The sequence below is a fragment of the Enoplosus armatus genome, chromosome 18, assembly GCF_043641665.1.
Source record: "Enoplosus armatus isolate fEnoArm2 chromosome 18, fEnoArm2.hap1, whole genome shotgun sequence".
Classification (NCBI taxonomy): Eukaryota; Metazoa; Chordata; class Actinopteri; order Centrarchiformes; family Enoplosidae; genus Enoplosus; species Enoplosus armatus.
In genome coordinates, this window is record NC_092197.1 from 9,224,604 (window position 1) to 9,238,399 (window position 13,796).

Consider the following 13,796-nt stretch of genomic DNA (forward strand, 5'->3'; position numbering starts at 1 on the left):
ACATCTCAGAATTAACGGCTTCTTTGATTGAGGGTGATTAAGAATGAATTATCTTTAGAAATTCAGCAGAAGAAGTTATTCTTGCCCCGGATTAAATTAAATCTGTGACCTTTTGATTACAGGGATGACTCAAGTGCCCTCATGTCTGCAAAGTTACAAAGCAAATGATGAATCCTGCCTGTCTGACATATACACACAGTTTGCTGACAGGTGTGATAATGCATACATACCGTCCTGGAGCCTCAGCTGTCGGAGGTGCAGGGGACTCTGAAGGACGTTACACCTTCCTGGCTCATCTTCTCTTGTCACCAGCATCAGGTCACTGTAGACAAACACTGTAACCTAAAAATTTGGAGGGGCAGAGATGGAGAAGGAAGTTTAAAAAAAAAGATGACAGGGAGGAGGTGGTGAGGTTTAGAACGAGTCAAGAAGGGAGAGAGAGACTGAATTTGATTTCAGACTTCAGTCTCACATTGTCTCACCTTAAAGTAATCACACCTCACAGACAAACATCTGCAATGCAGTGAGATGTAACAACTCAACAAGTCTCACTCTAAAAGCTTTCACCGCCCACTTCGTGTCCTAACACAGGAAACGCCGTTCACACTCACACAATTACGGTCATACATATACATCTGCCCACGTCTTGCTTTTTAGCCTGTGCTTTAAAGTATACTGACTTATTTATAAATGTATCTTTTGTATTCTTTCATCCGCTAGTAAAAAAAAACAAATTAAATAATGCACTTAATATCTGCCTGTATCTATTATCATTATCTTCAATTCAAACTTGGAATTAATAAGACCCCTTAGTTTCTCCTTAGTTTCAGTGTTTGTACTATTAAGTCATAAACATTCATATTCTAGTATCAGTGTAAGTTTATAATTAGGTCAGATTTATAGGCATGTGTCTAACGTGGCCCAGTGTCTGCAGAAAAAGAAATGTATTACACATGTCTGCCATTTTAATTGCTCAAGGCATTCAATGGCTTTTTAATATTACTGTAAAACAGCACATCCAGACCATTATACTGTAATTACTTGGGATAAAGCTGCTCAATTATAGCATACCAAACTGACTTTGCTTCTTAGTAGGTCCAATACTTTTTGGCTGACAATTCATTATGTTACAATAGCTGGCTGTTATATAATAAAACTCTCATTTAATGTGCTTTTGTGGCCTTGGTGATACTGTATTTTCCAACACTTCTCATTCGCTGTACCCCCAAGTATCCTCGTCGTAGTGTAAGAAAAATAATTGAATATTTACTGCTCATGTGGAAATATGGCTTGATGTGAGGAGTTTCTGTTAATGTGTGCAGTATTGCTGCCTAAACCTAATTACATGCACACTCTCAAATTCCTGACACACAAACTTCAGATTGTTACTTTGGGGGATTGACCGAGAGTTTTGCAACATGTCATGACAGCCTATGACTGGCGTTACACTTCTGCAGTGGTTACATGAGAAAAGTCAAGCCAGTGAAGCATTAAAATTGAAAATTAATGAAGAGAGGAACAAATCATGGAGAATGAAGTGAAAAAAGAAAAAAGAGACTAGAAGTATACATGAAAGTTGCTTATGTGGGTTTGTGCTTTCATGCAACATCACAGACATACAGTGTAATTCATGTAGATGGGCACTGTTTCAAGACAATGCTTTTGCTTTGGTGGCTTCCTCTGAAGGGTGAGATAGCGAGGGTATTTCAAATGTAGCCAGTATGTGGTTATAGTGTGTGTGTGTGTGTGTGTGTGTGTGTGTGTGTGTGTGTGTCCGTGTGTGAGTGCGTTTGTGTGTAGGTTTGAGTGGGTGGAAGAGGATGTAAGTATGAGTAAAGAACAAGGACAAAGCAAACTGTTTCATATAGAGAAGCACACACACAGTTTACATGCATACGCATACAAATACATACTGTTTCAATGAGCACAAAAGGTTGCACAAATTCCCACTCTGCCTCTCAGTGATTCTCTCTCTCTTTAAGCATTTCAGCAACAATTTTATGTCCATCCTAAAATAAACACTAAGCTTGTTAATTTGTCTAATTAAGACTATTAAATGCTAAAAAATGTCTCATAACCTTTCAGTCATCAGGGTCATGTGATACATGCAAGGCAACTTGGTCTTGTTTTACATCTGACAAGACACAATATAATATTATGTATTGAAGTGTATATGTATTCTCTAATTACTTTAATGAACGACTTGCACTGTATTTTGTTATCACATTGGTTTCATATATAATATAGAACAATTATTTTTAAAACAAAGGCAGCTAAGAGATTAAAGTCATTATCATAAGTTTGCAAAAGATGTATTAAGAAAAGGTGTTACAGCAGACTCTTAAAGCACCAATGCATGCTTTATGACTATATGTCTGTTGAAAGTAGGCCTATAATTAGCAAGCTTTACATGTTTAACCTGATTTAATTACTTGATAACTAAAAATCAAATAATTAACTCTAAATTGTTATGTTAGATGTTAATATCAATAGCTATATTTCAGGACATTTTTTTTCTTTATTAAGTAATCATATGATTGAATCCACTTAAATCTGTTCCATCCAAACGTCAGTTTTAACTATTACTATTACTACCACTATAATTCAGTTTTGTCCAAAAGTCACATTTGACAAAATCAAATGTGTGCAATGCTGTGCTCATTATTTGTGTTCAGATATTATCATGAAAGCGGTACGTGTTTGTGTGAACAATACAGTTTTTTATTTGTTTGCCTCCCAGGCAGACTTACAAAACTCTGGTGAGTAAAGAGTCAAAGCTGGAACAACACTGACGGATCATTAAAAACAGCCTGTATAAAGTGGCCCAGTGGAGAGAAACTCCCTTCTGACAAACACTGGCTGTTAAATATTTGTTTTATGACTGACCCCAGAGAGAGGCCAGAATTACCTTCCATGCCAGCAGTCACTGCACTTCACTGCACCGCACAGCAAAGATTATCCGACAGGCCAAATTAAAGAACTGCAGCAAGAGCTTATTTCTTGAATTCTTTCAAAATGCACATAGACTTTATTCACGTTTCTTCTGAAAAAGTCAAGTTTTTGCAGGCCGTTGTATCTGTGACGTAGATCTTTTGGTTGCGATTCATTCTTCTGCCAAAACCTAAAAACTTGACCTGCGTCACAAGTTTTTCTTTTAGGGAAAATGCACGTGGACGTTTATCAAGGTAATGCAAATATTTGCCAAGTAAATACCGATAAATGTGGCTAACAGTACCTAATATTAACTTGAACTACAGTCAGCTTTTCTACGTGAACTTGGATAACAGACATCATCTAAGATATTATAGGTAAGATTACATTATCAGACCTGGTTCTGGTGTTCAGTACTTTCTTTGCAGAACAATGTTTTACATGTTAAAACCAGCAAATGTTAAAACCAACATCTATTTCTTTTAATGCCCTGATAGTACATAGAGTGTCTGACACCTACAACATTAAAGCACTTGTTACAGAACATAAATCAATATTTCTAACTTCAGAAAGAATAAGTATCTTTGCTTTTGATACAAACGTATTACATATTGTCCACTTTTTACTAGAACAATATACTGTATAAGATATCTTTATAATGCAGAATAGTATTGTAAGGCAAGCTTAACATATTGTGAAAGGATCATTAATATATAAGCTTCCTTTGATGCTTTGATGCTTAAAACAGAATTTCTCTGTCAGTCAGATCTTTGGCACTCTCCTCCTTTCTCAATTATTCATTTTCCTCAACTGATGTGGGCCTGATAGTTCAAAGTAGTTACAAATTCTTCAGTGATGTTCAGGCATCTCTCCCATTTCTCCTCTCAGGTTGTTGCTGCCTTCTTGGTCTGCATTTTCTATATACATCCATAACTCCAAAACACACATACATTTTGACTTAAGATGCGCATTGGGGTAATAGACCGTCACTTTGAGTTTGGCAGAATAAACAAAACATAACTGGTTGTGACAAACCAACAAAATGTTTGCCGCTAGTCTGTTTTGTCTCCTGCAATCTTAAGAGGAGGGTAGAGGAGAGGGCCTCAATCTTTCTGCATCAATCAAATTAAAAGTTTTGGATGTTTCCTGGTCAACAACAACCGAAATTCCTGTGCAGAATAGTAAACTGAAGTATAGAGCTACAAAGTCAACACGTAGCGAACATACACACAGAAATGTATTGCATTCATGTGTTTCACATCACACGCATCAACAAAGACATGCACACGTACTAACACCAGAAACCACTTACCTTGAGAGAGTGGTGCTTGCTCTCATGTAGTATCATCTCCTCGGATATGATGAGAGCTCGGCTGCACAGGTCAAGAGGCTGAACAACAACATATTACACAGAGAGATTAGGACACAACGATTTGGGACATCATTTTGAGGTTCATTCATTGATAACTGATGTCTTTAATCAGATATTTATCATTGACCATAAGAACATATTGCCTGTATTACTCTTAGCCTAACTGTCGAAATCATGAACATATGTTAAGCCTTTCTTAAGATAAAAATCAAGAATACAATATTGCCTATGTTGTAGATTAGTAAAATAAAAACATGAGGTTATAGTACCAAATCCATTTTGGCTCCCAAATCCAAACGATCCTCTAATCAGCTAACAGCAAGCCTTGTCTTTACTGTGTGAACCACGACTGAAACTGATTCTACGAAGACAGAAAGTGAGCTGCGACTGTGAGGTGGTATGTATGGTCTGCGTATGACAAGACACTGACACCTCAAATGAACTAGTATGGCAACGTGGGTGGAGGGGACTTCCTCATAAGTCCAGGGTGTGACAGAGGGCCAATTCAATATGTGTGTATGTGTTACATTTGCATACTGTGTGAAGTAAGGTCAGGGTTTGCACATTTCTATATCAGTTAACAGGAAGTACCACTATAGTCCCTGCATTCTGAAATGACCATGCAGTGCAGTACTTTAAATGTTGCAGTAGTTGTAAATATCATATAACAACTGCGTTATCTCACAATCGTTTAAACCATATTTCTTGCAAGGTATTCAGTATAACAACTGTATATAGGGCATGTACATATGATACATGACTAAACATAACTTGCCTCTGCTTCCTAATTTGGATTATTCCTCCTTTAGACAAATACAAACAGTCTTTCCAATTATCATACTATAAAGAATATATATGTAATAAAACCTTTTTATTACACAGCTAAACTAACTAAAGCTGGATGGATCATACAGAACATTAATACAAAACAAAATAAGCCCTTTAATTTGATCAATACAGTTCTCATTTTCTTGTGTTGTATCTAAAAGATAAGTCAGGAAAATAACCATCCTGGTTGATCAGTTTGTAACACTGACTTTAACAACCTCTATCTCTCCATAATATCCTGTCTCTCTCCACAGACATGCCCAAAGGCAACAAACATCTGCATATCTAAAATGAGCCTTCACGACTTGCAAAATATGAAATGCTCAGACGAAAAAGTCAACGTATTTCAATACTGCAAACCTCAAATGTCAGTTTCCTTTTGACCCAAATGAGCAGGGGAAAACCATCATATCTAGAATAATACTACCTTTTGCACCGTTATAAATGGATTTCCTTGTTTGACCACTGAACACTTCAGAGCATCATGGTGACCAAGTGGTCTTTGATGCATACCACATAACCGCTATAGTATGCCCCCGCGTGCTCTCTACATGTCCTGTTTGTCTCTATTTTTAGTGCATACTGACTATATATTATTTTTATATTTCAGTGTGCGTAACCCAATCATCTTGAGATTAGAAAATGCCACAATACCACTCTTATATCTGCCAGTTTAATATGAAGCTAGAGCCAGCTGCCTGTTAGCTTAGCATAAAAGCTGGAAACAGGGGGAAACAGCTAGCCTGGCTTTGTCCAAAGGTAACAAGGCACCTCTGAAGCTCACTAATTAACACGCTATATCTCCTTTGTTTAATCTGTGTAAAAAACAAAGATTAAAAACATATTGACATGCATTTTGGTAAAGAGTTTAAGATGAAGGAGTGGAACGAAAATACTGTAGTGCACTAGTGAACAATGAATCACAATAACATTGTGAAAATCAAGGTGTCCAAAAATTGACTGTAAAACCACTGACAATCACAATTACAACACATATTCACACAAATTGGCTTACCTGAACAAAGATGGGGAAGATAAGGATCTTGGGTGCCACTTTGACATATCCGTAGTTGGCATGTGGAGTGTGTGAGCGGACAATGGTACAGTTCTGGTAATTGGCAAAGTTGGCATTCTGCTGTTGGTAATTGGGTACACCGGCATTAGTGGACGTAGACGCCATCTTTGTGGTCTTGGAGTTGTTAGACCGACGCAGGAAGCCAGTACGGCTGGAGAGACCGCCGCCACCACCACCACCACCACCACCACCACTCACACCTCCAGAAAAAGCACCCCCACCACCACCCTGGGGCTGTGGACCAGAGGCCTGCCGTGTGGGGTATAACCTGGCAGCTGTGGAACAAAAAGAGGAAGGTGACGCAGATGAGGGTAAAAAAGCAGGTTACATGGACCCAGACGTTTAGCATAGCTTAGCATAAAGACTGCAAACAGGGGAAAACAACTAGCCTGGCCTAGCCTCTATAGCTCACTAATTAAGATGTTATATCTTGTTTGTTTAATCCATACAAAACCAAAGTGTAAGAACGACAAACTGTTTCCCCCTTTTGCAAGGTCTATCTAAGCTAAGCTAACCAGCTGATGGTTGTCTCTTTACATTTAGCATATAGATATGAAAGTGGCAAGTTTATCATCTATCTCTTTGCAAAAAGCCATATTTCCCAAAATGTCTAACTATTTCTTTACATTTCTCCAGGCTTCCATGGGCTTGGTGTAATTGAGGTCTATCTGCACAAGATTAGCTATATAGCCATCACATTTTGGGCTAAACTTCCAGAAGTCAGAAGTGCAACTGGCTATTAATCAACTAATCAAAGCTGGTATCCCTGCTACTATTTTAAAATAAAAATTGATTGAGCAAAATCTTTGGTGGTCCTGACCTGAACAGTTTATTCCCTTGTCTTATTGTTTATTCTGTTAACTTTACCAGCTGCCTGTGTGGCCGAGATGACTGACTAATACTTTGATTGTAGCCGGTCCACTGCTGCCCCATCATGAAAAAGCCAGAGACCTCACTGCAGGATAGCTGCAGCTGCTTTTAAGCTACAAGTGTGGCTAAAAAAAAACATGGGTGTTTTCAGCGTCATCAAAGTAGAATCCTTTGTTCTGTTTGCTTATAGTGCTGGACAAGACAGAGGATACATATTTGATATTTTAAGCTATTACTGTATCCAGGTTCCAGAGAAAAACACACAAAGCATAAAACTAGTGATAATTGACTGCTCTTTTCTTCAGGATCGCTAATAAATAAAAAGTTCATAGTGAGTCATTTAGGAGAACAGGATCAAAAGTATTTTGCATTCACTGTACTTCGAAGGCCAATTTAATTTGAGACTATTTCAGGGTGCCAAGTGAATTTAATCAGATTCATTAAAATAACAATAACCTGAAATGTGATGTCAAAAATGAAATTAACATTGGGCTACATCCAAAACACTAAAAGGCACCAAAGCCAACTTAAGCAAAGGCTATCAGCCAAAATACCCAAACTGTGGCTGTTAACAAAACGCAATAATGTCTTACCTAATGTTCCCTGGTTGTCTTGATAAACAGGCCTCAAGATCTGAAAGTAGAATAATATTAAATGACATTAATATTAAGTGGGCTCGTTACAGCACAATGAAAACTAACATCTAAACTACGTCTGGGATGGAATAAAAGCCAATTAAAATAATGACATAAGATACAACATGTAATTGTTTTAATTGCTAAATTTATACTATATTGGAATACAATTATGATCCTACCTTCCTATGATGTGATATAGGACCGTATTTCCTTATTATATTACAGGAGAACTGTCATTTTAGAGAATACACTGTATGCTACTCAATCAAAATGTTTGTTTGTTTGTACTTTTGTCCTTCGCATTCTTTTTTGTGTGCTGCTATGCCGTGAGTTTGTGTTTAGCGATCAAGCTGGACATTATCATGTGTAATTTCTAGCATGACATTGAATTTAGTGTCTGGGACTCAGCTGAGCCCATTCCGATCGCGCTGGACTCTGCGAGGCAGTGATGGTTTCTGCGTGTCATAACAAATTACAGTCAACCGAGGGAGTAAAGATAGAAAGCTGCCACCACATTACATGTTGTTCAGCTTAATACAGTAGGTGAACTAGGAGCTGGAGAGTCACAGATTATTAAGAAAAATCATAAGCATTAGCTTTTTCGCCAGCTCATCATGATAAATATTTTCTGTAGTGTGGGCTTTCAGAGCTTTTTGTTTGTGAACTAGAGTATTGTGTCGGTGTGACATGTCACCAACATGACCCATTTCCACAGGGCTTTCGGTATATTTAGCCTGCAATGGCCACCACAAAATCTCACCAAATCCCTGACTCCTTTTTTGTTTGGGATAGAAGTGGTGGCTGTTTAAGGGAGAATGTTTGCTCCCTATGTCGGCATGTACCTCTAATCTTCTTCCAGAGGCTAACCAAAACATTCTACGCTCTTTTCTTTCTTTTCTTTCTCTGAATCCACTGTTCTTCCTTCTAAAATCAATCTCACCTTATGTGTCGGACTGTCTTTTGCCATGCACTGTCCCCTAACTGAACCTCAAGCTGAAAAGCATTCACAGATGAAGATGGACACCACATGAGGCACACAGAGACACACATACGCAACACGCACACACACACACACAGCTCCAAGTTACAGACAGACTTGCTATCAGTCAGACACAGAGAAAGAGATAAGGAAATGAGACAATTTAACTTAACCTTCAATTCTACATATGACAGAAAAGGATTTAGTTTAGTTAGAAATGTATTGAGCAACTATTTAGACACTGTAGGCTGAACCTTGATATCAATAAACTGCTGCAGGGTTTTAGTGTCTCAAACACATCGTGAATCTTTTGGTGCAACATGTTTGTTACCCTGAGGTGGTTAATGGGTTAGTATCGTACTGTTAGCTGAGGAATTCAGTTCACTCTTTTTGATTCAATGACTTTGCTTTATTTTGTTTTTATGATCAAAGCTTTTACCTCATATACATGATGTCACTGGGTGAAAAAATAAGAAACATGCTGTATAAAATGTCATATACATGTCATACTGTGCATGTACACGCATGTTATACTGAAACTGCATATTGTGCAAAGGACCAGGCTTGGAATACGTGAATTTCCATAAAGTACGCATTAAAGAACTATTTTTGTTGAATTCCTTCTCTTTCTTAAATGCCAGAACTATTTGTTTTTAAAATACTGCATTCTACAAATACTACATTATACTAATGTATAATCCATGGCACACAGATGATGTATCTATTCTATATGATATCTGTAATGTCAGATACATTGTTTTCCTAATATGAACTGTGCTTAGTTGGTAGAATGTAATGAAAGAAATACTGCCAAAGCTTCACATAGTACAGGCAAACAATATATTATTAACAGCTACATATTATATTTTACTGTCTCCTCGTGCTGTCTATTATCTACATTACACTGGCCTGTATTTAGTGTATGCAGTGTGTTCAAAACATGTCTTAAAGCACAAATCTGCGAGACGGCAGTAACCCAAATGGCCCAGACATGCTGTGTATACAGTCCTTCTATCTATCAGCACCAGGGATGTAAGGTAAGGAGACATATCTAGGATGAGCCACCATATGACCGTGGTGAGGATGGGGAGGACGAAGAAGATGATGAAGATGCAGCCCACCACCAGTTTGCGGTACCTGGCTTCCAGGATTGATGGGGGCCAGGATGATATAGTTGTCCCCATTGGATGCCTTCACCCTGGTACCCTTCAGTGTGGCGGTGTGAGGGTGGTGGATGTGTCGCGGTTTCCCATCCAGCTCCTCGGCCGACCCTCCCTGGGCCCCCCACCCCAGGGTCCCTACGCCTATGCCGCTGCTATTTCCAGCTTCAGAGCCATTGACTAGCAGCCTGCGGGTGGCAGTGGCACGGTGGTGGGCTGGGAGAGGTGGCACAGCTGGGGGGGTTTTGCTGGTGCCGACATCTGTTACACGTCTGCGAGTAGGGGGTGAGGGGGCATCATAGTTTGACGTGGAGGGCTTGTAGGATGGCCGGTGGATGAGGCCCTCGAAATTAGGCTTAGCTGAAGGGCCTGTGCGCCACACCACCACTGTGATCTCATTGGCGCTGTTTCTACAATGAGAAAAGAAAGTTGAATTTAAAACATTTCCCATGTAGCTGAGAAGGAGCCCTGACACTTTGTAGAAAATTTGCAGAAATTTTAATTAAGTATTTTCAATGAGGAAAGAACAGGGGCCTGACATCACAACATCAGATCGTACAGCAATACCCACCTCATCTCACTGTACAGTAAACGGAATTCTTAGTGGCTACAGGGAATCTCAACCTCTCTCAGTCTATCAGATAATCATTAAATCACTAGTCCTGAGTCCTGAATGAGCCTTTGAAAAGGGTTTTGGTGAAAATCAGCTCATAATCCTCTGGTGTGTTGGACTCATTACCTGATAGCATGGGCTAAGTCCACACATTTCCACTGCTCCACTGGCTGACCATTTAGCTGCAGGAGAGTGTCCAACTGCTGCAGACCTGCCTGATCCGCTGGACCCCCTGACAGAGAGAAGAGACAGGAAAAGTTACATCATTACACACTCTCAGGTGCCATTCGTGCTGTCTGGGGCTATGGCTCCTTTATGTATTAAGCTTGTTCATTCAGTATTGGAGATAAAGAATAGCCAAATTACTGTACAGATGACACAATAAAATAATAATCTGACATTAAGATGCTCTGATGTTTTCTGAGGCGAAATTCTGTTTGCATTTTTTCTCATCTGTCCACAGGGACAGTAACGATGTGATCAGCTCGAGATTCAGCATCGTGTTCAAAGACATGCCATCGGGGTGAATGCCTGCCAACATGGGGGCTTGACAGACAGGCTCCCTATTAACCACAACACCCTGCTGACTGAGCTGATGCTAATGATAATTCTCCAAGCTGCGACCAGTGAAATAAAAAAATTAAATCGCCCACAGTTGACATGAAACTTTCATTATGTAAGGTGCATTCATGAGCTGCAAAATCAGGTAAATTGATGTGAAACAAAACCAACTTTTACATGAATATAATCCATCAACATATTATTTACATAGTCTGGCAAAAAAAAAAAATCAATAATTTCTGAAGTAGTTCAGCCACCTGCTGTGACACCACATACTTTATACAGCGTGCTGTCTCAAGCCAAGTTCATGTCATAAATATTATAAAAATTAGAAATCTACTGTTGTCCTGCAAGTGAAAATTAAAAACATCCCTTATAGGCAGACAGTATTGCAATCAAATCTAATTTGGTAAAGTAACTTTGCTTTTAAATAAATGTATGATTTTGGGTGTATAGTTCCAAGTTTCAAAGAGAACTGCTAAGTAAAAATTAAAGAAAGATTTCTCCTTCAATCAGACAGAAAGGTCCGGACATCAAAATTTAAAACAACCTCAAAGTTGACTTTCATTTACACAGACATGTGCATGCAAAACTTGCCTGGATCAACAGCCTGCACCCTCACAGGGGAATCTGAGCAGATGGTGAAGCCATATCCATCCTTTCCTCGAAGGATGGTCACCTGCAGAACACACACACACACAGAGTTAGTCATTTTGTGATAAGAAGATAGGACCCCCCCCCCCCCACCACCACCCCTCCCACCCCCCACCCCGCTACCTGAGGACCCAAAAGTAGCATGCTGGCAAAATAATCAACTTCCTTCCTACAGGACGATTAAGTAGATTTGTATTCTGCTTCTACTTCCTATTGAAACTGTCTTCACAGCAGTTTCCCCGTCAGCCCAATTAGCTGAGTTAGAGGGAAAAACAAGTCAGAGAGATGGAAGGACGTTCTTTGTCCAGTAGTCGGGGAAGAATTAAATATACTGAATCTACAGAAAGCAGATTGCCTCTTTATTCACACCTATACTTTGTCATTGTGTACATTTGGTGTGCAAAAATAAATGCTGACAAAGACTCTCACACAAAAAACATACACATTAAACGATAGAGAGTGTTTTGTCATGGACACGATCATTATTATAACAGAAAAGCTATATATGTGTGTATACAAATAATAGTTCTACAGTAGTACACAACTGCTTATTCAAGTACAACTAATCTAATCTTGAAGAGTAAATCTAGACAGTTTAAACCTTTATTTTTACATTACGATCATTTGCTCAAATAAACCAGACTCACGCACATACAGGCAAAGCTGATGGCTCTTTCCCATTGTCTCTCTTTCTCTTTGACCCTGCATCGTCAAACATCCAGTACCTGTGCCCGAAAGTCTGAGCCAAAGTCAACAAAGTTCCATCCAAAACATCTCACTTTCCATCTCATCTGCTGACAACCAGGGACCCAAACCACACAGATAGCCCCCCCCCTCCCCGCCCCTCTCTCTCTTTCTGTCTCTTACAGAGGAAAACTACATGTATATGCAGCTAAATTACAGTCTACCCATGAGCAAGATGCAGCGACTTGGAGAAATACGGTGATTATTCAGGGGCCTTAAGCTTGTGATGACCCTAAAACGTCGGGTACGATTGCGGTTTCTTATAGTCCACTGATTTTATGTGCCCTGTGCCACATTGTTTGGAGGCACAATTCTTTACCATATTTCTCTACTCGTCATTCCTCTAATTTTATCTGTTTCAGTCTACCTCCACACTGACACTGCAGAAAAAAACATTTGTCACGCTACAGAGGAAGACATCTGACTTTGTTACCTGCTGTACAAAAGAAATTCAGGTTGTCATCTGTTTTTGTGCACATGTACCCTCTTTGATTGGTCTGAAACTTGATCAACTGTCTCATGAGATAAAGTCGATGTGATGTTGTCTTTATAATTCTTGCAGCTGAGTGTATTACAGGCCATAACACACAAAAACAGCTATAGGAGCACCTAAATAGTGCATAATTAGAAAGGATACACAGTGTGTCAGGGCAACCTTTATGATAATGAGGTTGACCTTTCTCTGAGGCTGAAGAAGCACTAATATACACACATGGTTGCACATATGACTCCTCATCTTCAGTTATGAAAAAAATACAGACGGTGTTATGATTGCTAAAATTGTTGCTCTTCCCTGTGTGTATATTTTTGTATGAAGACAGACGGATATAAACGAATCATCCTCAAGTCTGGCTGTGTGTCAAAAATGGAGAAAAACAGGCAAAAATAGAGAAAACAAGAAACTGACTGTAGGTGTGGAGAGATGAAAAGATGCTAAACAGGGATAGAACAGATAAAGGATAATAAATAATGGTAAAAGAGGGCAGTGGGACTTGACGGAGGCAGACCAGATGACAAAGACAAAGAGAGGAACAGATGGTATGAAAAAAACATTTCACTGGAATTAAAGAAGACAAATTTTGAAGGATCAGCTTGAAATTTAATGTGTAAGAAAATATTGAAAAACTGTAGTTCACAATTAACAGAAGAAAGAGGGAGACATCTATCTTTCACGCCTCATCTATCTGTCTGTCTTTTTATCAAAAGCTGTTTCAGACATTGTGTCCTTTTTAAGGGAACTCTCAAAGCTGGCTTATTTGGACCGATTCATCCAAACTCCAGAGCCTTTACAGCGTTAATTAAATTTGTAAGCATAGTTGAGTCCAACCACTTGGACTCCTCTGGTCTGCCTGGGAGAAGCAGTCCCATGGC

At 39.1% G+C, this 13,796-nt stretch overlaps 1 protein-coding gene across 2 annotated transcripts in view; it reads right to left on the bottom strand.

The window, feature by feature from the left end:
* The window catches only part of rgs3a (regulator of G protein signaling 3a), a 138,644-nt gene that overhangs the window by 82,010 nt on the left and 42,838 nt on the right, over nt 1–13,796 (bottom strand). For both annotated transcript variants that reach the window (XM_070924095.1, XM_070924096.1), the window contains 7 exons: nt 11,625–11,706; nt 10,593–10,698; nt 9,831–10,263; nt 7,670–7,709; nt 6,147–6,481; nt 4,244–4,321; nt 231–342 (listed from right to left, as the gene is read on the bottom strand). In XM_070924095.1, the coding sequence (XP_070780196.1) occupies nt 231–342; nt 4,244–4,321; nt 6,147–6,481; nt 7,670–7,709; nt 9,831–10,263; nt 10,593–10,698; nt 11,625–11,706 (1,186 nt within the window). The remainder of the gene's footprint in view (nt 1–230; nt 343–4,243; nt 4,322–6,146; nt 6,482–7,669; nt 7,710–9,830; nt 10,264–10,592; nt 10,699–11,624; nt 11,707–13,796) is intronic.